The following is a 6,599-nucleotide window of genomic DNA, read 5'->3' on the forward strand; positions in this document are numbered from 1 at the left end:
GCCCTGGGAGTCCGACCCTGTGTGTCTCTAGCTTTCACCCTGATCTGTCTTCCTGTACTGCTCTAGCCATTTTTCCTCCAGGACCCTCTGTCTCTCTTTCTGGTAATTTAACATTTATTTGGTACACAAACAACGCATCAGGCTTGTTCCAGGTGCTTTGCAAGTATTAACTCATTAGGTCTACCCACCCACCCACGGGGTTAATACTATTCCCATTTTACAGATGTGGAAACTGAGGCTCAGCAAGTCAATGACTTACCCAAGTCCCAGTGCTAGGAAGGGGCAACTGACTTGAGTCCATGCACACAGTGACCGCCCTAGCCTGTGTCCCTCCTAACTGGTCCCTCCACAGCATGCTGCCTTTTCTGTCATTCTGTCTGCTCCTCTGTCTCTCTACTTACCCACTTCCTCCCACCCCAACTACTTCTTCCCTTCCTCCAGCTGCTACCAGTCATTCTAGGCCTAGTTTGGCCCACTTCATCCTCTGGGAAGCTTTCCAGATTGTTCCAGCCTCTCAACCTGGGATCTTTTTACTCCAGGACTACTCCCTGGGAAGAACCCTGGTCTCCCCACTCAACATGAAAGGCAGGCTCTTCAAGGGCAGGACCCTCACCTACCCCTGCCAAATCACTCCCACATACCCAACCTCCAACGAGGGCCTCACCCAAGCTGCAGCCTGAAGGCTGGTGAGATTAAACCCGGACCCAGAGGGATGTCACTCAGAGCTGCTTGCTCTATCTTCCAGGTCTATTTGGGCCTGGCCCCGAGAAGTGGGAACAGCCAGGATAGGGTGGAACCAGGAAATCACCTCTGCCCCCAACTCGCCCATCGTGTGTCCTCAGGAAGTTCCCTCCCCTCTCTGTGCTCCATTCTCCCCGACTAGAAACCTGGGATAAACATTTCTCTGCTGCCCCCATAGCCTCCTGAGGGTCCATTTAGGTAGTGCGTGCTGAGTGCTTTGGAATCCAACAAAAGCTAGTCAACAGTTCTGTGGCAAGTGCACTGTCCTGTAAGTCCTCCATTGGAAAGAGCTCAGAGCTTCCCTGGGATGATGCACCTCGAGGCAAAATACTATGAGATGCTCAGCAAATCAGACGTCACTCTGTAAACTTGTGTTTGGCTGTGCAAACAGTGACGTGATTTCCACAGTGCAAAGTCCCTGGCAATTAGAACATCCTCTGGAAACTGCAAAACCTTTTGCAAACTCCCGAGCACATTATAATGTACTTTGCCTATGACAACAGACTTCATAAATTCTAATATTTTTTTGTAAAGGGTAAAGAAATATTTGCAAACCGTGAAGGGCTGGATACCCAGCACATGCTATGGAAACAATAAAACATCACATATGCTATCGTGTCCTCTGTCAACTTCACTTTGTAACTGATTTTGTCAATGATTTCTTTACAAATTCTTCTTTTTTTTTTTTGAGAGGCTTTTGCTATCGGGCGCATGTGCTTGCCAGACAGAGAGACAGAAAGCGAGAAATCACCCCCCAGGGGGGATGGCCACGCTGCAATCCCTTCTCCTCCATTCTCCTCTTGGGATCTTTGGCACACACGCACATGTGCCCGGTGTGAGTTTTAAGCCACCGGGTCCGGAACGCGAACCACGGTCGGACTACGTGGAAGTCCAGCGACATAGCCATTACGCTAACTGCTGGTCCCACAAATTCTTTTTTTAAGCGTATTTCTCTCTTTCTTTTTGCTATGGGGTGTGTGCACTCACCAGGAACAAACAGAGACAGAGAGAGGGAGAGAGAGACAGGGAAAGTGACAAATCACACACACATACCCTGGGGAGGGGGAATGGCCATGCCACAATCCCTTCTCCTCCAGTCTCCTCTTGAAATTTGGGACACACACACACATACGCCCAGCATGATTTTCAAGCCACTAGGTCTGGCAAAGTCAGCCATGTGGGATCCATTGCCTTAGCCTCCCTGCCGCCTGCTGGCTCCAAGTGTATTTATTTCTTCTGAGGGAGAAAGGGGAACACCTCCAATTAGGACTTCTTTTTTTTTTTTTTTTCACCATAAGGCACGTGCGCTCACCAGATAGAGAGAGACAAAGAGACAGAAAGCGAGAAATCACCCCCCAGGGGGGATGGCCATGTCGCAATCCCTTCTCCTCCATTCTCCTCTTGAGATCTTGGGCATGCACGCACACGTACCTGGCGTGAGTTTTAAGCCACCAGGTCCAGAAGTCAAACTACAGTCGACTACATAGGAGTCCAGCAATATAGCCATTATGCTAACTGCTGGTCCCTCCAATTGGGTCTTTACACTGCCCTGGTCAGCCAAGTACGTGCAGGGAGGCTTTGGGATGCAAGGTCAGCTATTTTTCAAAACTTGATTGCAACATACAATAAGGTATATCTTTTACATGGTAACCCTTTATACACACATACATTGACATAAAAGAATTCCATTATATCATATTTAACCAGGGCCAGGTGACAGTTATAAGGCAACTGGGCCCACATGGGAAAGGTCTCAGGTTTACATCCTGGGACCTCCCTGAGTGCACCAGGTGTGTATGAACGCGCCAACTGCAATGGGGTAGATGGCAGAGTGGGTTCCCTGTGGGGAACGTTTGTCATTCTCAAATAAATAGATTTTTAACTGTATTTAATCCTTACTATGTTCTATGTACTATAATATCTTTTGTTCTTTTCCATTTATTTATTTATTTATTTTTAAAGAAACAGATTGTTGCTATAGGGTACACGTGCTCACTGAAGAGATAGAGAAACAGAGACAGAAAGTGAGAAATCACCCTCCCGGGGGGATGGCCATGTTGCAATCCTTTCTCCTCCATTCTCCTCTTGGGATTTGGGACACACATATATGTACATCCAGCCTAAGTTTAAGTCACCGGCTCCGGTACTTGAACTGCAATTGACTACGTAGGAGCCCAGTGATCATTACGCCATCCACTGGTCCCTGTGTTTCATTCTTTATAATGTTGTCCACGATCCTGCAAATAGACTTCATGGGTCCCAAAATTTCACTTGAAATGCCCCAGAACCCTCTAACCTAGCAGATAACAAAAAGCTTGGTAAGCTTTGGCTGATGTGGCCTACAGAATACTACCCAAATGACTACTCAAAATGAAACATACGTTATCAAATGTAACTAAATTTTGTGGTTGCTATCTTACTTTAAAAATTGTAGATTTTTTTCTACCTCTGCAGCTGTCCCAGATGGGGTCTCTGGACCTCCCACCTGTGCCTGTGCCCACTCCACGCTCAGCCCAGCCTTCTGGGCATCACTCACCTTTCTTTTTGTCCGGGGCCTCTCGCTCAGCTGGCCGTCCACCCCCTGACAGGCGGAAGGAGCCCTCACGGGCGAAGCTGGTGCGGCTGGCATCAAAGGCGGCTGTGACCCCACATTCCTTCTCCCGTCGCTGTTTCCGCTCCAGGCAGGCGGCAAAAGCACAACCCACAGCATGGCTCAGCCTCTCGCCCTGCGGGGGTTGGTTAGAGACTCTGTGTTTTAGGAGTGGACTCCAGGAGCCCCAAGTTCCAACCACTAGGTGATGGGCGACTCTGGATGAGTGTATCACCTTTCTGGACCTCGGTGCTATCTGCACCATAGGAACGTGACAAATGACAAATGACATGGCCTGGAGTGAAGAAAGCCAGAAACAAGTGAGAGTTGTTTATTTATTTATTTATTTATTTTTGGTCATTTGCCACAGGACACGTGAGAGAGAAGTGAATGGGAAGTGTCACATCACAATCCCTTCTCTTCCATCTATCCATCTTTTCTGGATCTTAGGCCCACACGCCTGGTGTGTTTCTCAAGTCCCTGGGTCCATGACTCAAACCACACTGTTTGCCATGGGGGATCAGGCTGCTTTAACCACCAGGCCACCAGGCTACCAGCTGGCTCAAACTGACTTTTTTTTTTTAAGGCTAGAGTTTTTTTTTTTTTAATTTTATTTATTCATTCATTTATTTTAATTTGATCAGAGAGAGAGAGGAAAAGTGAGAACGCAAGCCACCAGGTCTAGGACTCGAACCATGGTCTGCCATGTGGGAGTGTCCAGCGCCCCAACCACCACGCCACCTGCCGGTCCCTCAAACTGACTTCTTCAGGATAACTCTGGGTTCCCATGCAAATTTCAAAAAAGAGAGAGGGAGAAAGTGAGAAAGAGCCAAGAGGAAGTCGTATTGCAATTTTGGACCGAATCTGGGAAATCACACAGCCTGACCGTTTCTTTTTTTCTTAATTGAGAGAGATTTTTGCTATACGGCATGTATGCTTGCTAGAGACAGAAAGCAAGAAACCACACCCCAGGGGAGATGGCCATGCCACAGTCCCTTCTCTATTCTCCTCTTGGGATTTTAGGCACACACAGACATGCACCCAGCATGAGTTTTAAGCTGCCAGATCTGGGACTTGAACCACAGTCAACTACACAGGAGTCCAGTGTATTACCCACCTGCTGGCCCCACGTCTGACTTTTTCTTTTTTTTTTTCTGATGTATGTCAAAGTTGAAGATATCAGAATATGTCCCCCTAAACATCTCAGCATTCATATCATTAAGTCGAATTAATTTTTCTGTATCCTTCGTTCATGAAATGAAATAAACAAACTTAAAAGAAGAAAAAGGACTGGGGGAACTAAGACATGCAAGGCATCCAGCACAAAGCCAGGCTCAGAGAACACCACGCGTCTGTCTGGTCCTGGGCTGAGCTCTAACTTGCACCCTCTCTTGGGCTCCTCATGACAGTCAGGAGATGGGGACTTTTTTTTTTTTTTTAGCAAGACATTTTTGCCATAGAGCACATGCACTCACTGGAGAGACAGAGACATCGGTCATGGAGATGGCCATGCCACAATCCCTTCTCCTTCATTCTCCTCCCGGGATTTTGGGCATGCATATGCACACACGCCCAGCATGAGTTTCTAGCCTCTGAGTCTGGGACTCGAGCTGCAGTCAACCATGTAGGAGTCCAGTGCCTTAACCACGATGCCTCCTGCTGGTCCCGAGAGGGATACTCTCATGAACGAATGAGGAAACTGAGGTCCAGGCCGCACAACAAACCAGTGTCAGAGCTGGGATTCACAGGAAATGTGTCTGACTTGTTTCCTAATCAAGTTTCTTAGTCATCTATTAGGGTTAAACTTTACCATCAAAACTATTTTGAAAAAGAACAAAGTAGAATTTTACTTCTCAATTTCAAAATTTGCTACAAAGCTACATTAATCAAAATGATGGTTCTGGTAAAAGGACTGACACACAAACCAATGAAACAGAATGGAGAGTCTAGAATAAACCAACACATAAACAGTCGGTTGAGATTTTTTTAAGGCTTTTAAATTAATTAATTAAATTTTTTATTATTATGATTTTAAAATTTGCTATAGGGCATGTGCACTCACTACAGAGAGATGAGAGAAAGAGAGTGAGAGTGAGAAAGCAAGCCACCAGGTCCGAGACTCAAACCGGTGTCTGCCACGGGAGAGTTCAGTGCCTTAACCATCACCCCACCTTCTGGCCCTGTCCATTGGTTTTCTTTATTTTTTTAAATTATTTATTTAATTTTATTTATCATTATTATTATTTTTTTAATTTGCTACGGGTCACAAGGCTGGGACTAGAATCGTGATCAACAACATGGGAGTCCAGTGCCTTAACCACCATGTCACCTGCTGGCCCAATTTTCTTTCTTTCAAAAATTATTTTTTTCTGAGAGGTTTTTGCTATAGGGCACATGTACTCATCAGAAAGACAGAGAGAGACAGAGAGAGACAGAGAGACAGAAAGCAAGAACTCAATGGGAGTCCAGTGACATAGACATCACACCAACTGCTGGTCCTGTCTTTTTTAAATTTTTAAAAAATTTATTATTATTATTTTTAATTTGACCATAGAGAGAGAGACAAAGTGAGAAAGCAAGCCACCAGGTCCGGGACTCAAACCAAGGTCACCCGTGTGGGAGTCTAGCACTGTAACCACCAAATCACCTGGCAGCCCCCATTTTTAAAAAATTAATTAATTAATGAAACCAACAGATGGCATAATGTTTATGTCACTGGACTCCCACATAGTCAACTGTGGTTCAAGTCCTGGTGGCTTAAAACTCATGCCAGACATGTGTGTGTGCGTGCCCAAGATCCTGAGAAGAGAATGGAGGAGAAGGGATTGCAGTATGGCCATCTCCCCTGGGGGGTGATCTCTCACTTTCTGTCTCTCTGTCTCCCTCTGTCTTTCTGGTGAGTGCAAGTCCCCTATAGCAAAAACCTCTCAAAAAAAAAAAAAAAAAGTATACTAGCAAGAAATTAAAAAGAAACTCCACAAAATGGGGGAAAACATTTGCAAGTCATGTATCTGACAAATGTCTAGTATCCAGAATATACTCTAAAAAGAAGCTTTATGGGACCAGCAGTCAGCTTAATGGCTATGTCGCTGGACTCCCATGTAGTCGACCGTGGTTCGAATCCCAGACCCGGTGGCTTAAAATCATGCTGGGCACATGTGTGTGTGTGCCCAAGATCCAGAGAGGAGAATGGAGGAGAAGGGATTGCGGCGTGGCCATCCCCCCTGGGGGGTGATTTCTTACTTTCTATCTCTCTGTCTCTCTGTCT

General features: G+C 46.1%; 1 protein-coding gene across 2 annotated transcripts in view; it reads right to left on the reverse strand.

The window, feature by feature from the left end:
- Positions 1 to 6,599, reverse strand: part of NUMBL (NUMB like endocytic adaptor protein) — a 47,245-nt gene that overhangs the window by 27,034 nt on the left and 13,612 nt on the right. For both annotated transcript variants that reach the window (XM_006140472.3, XM_006140470.3), the window contains exon 6: positions 3,278 to 3,467. In XM_006140472.3, coding sequence (XP_006140534.1) covers positions 3,278 to 3,467 — 190 coding nt within the window. The remainder of the gene's footprint in view (positions 1 to 3,277; positions 3,468 to 6,599) is intronic.

The sequence above is a fragment of the Tupaia chinensis genome, unplaced genomic scaffold, assembly GCF_000334495.1.
Source record: "Tupaia chinensis unplaced genomic scaffold, TupChi_1.0 Scaffold000037_18, whole genome shotgun sequence".
Taxonomy (NCBI): Eukaryota; Metazoa; Chordata; class Mammalia; order Scandentia; family Tupaiidae; genus Tupaia; species Tupaia belangeri.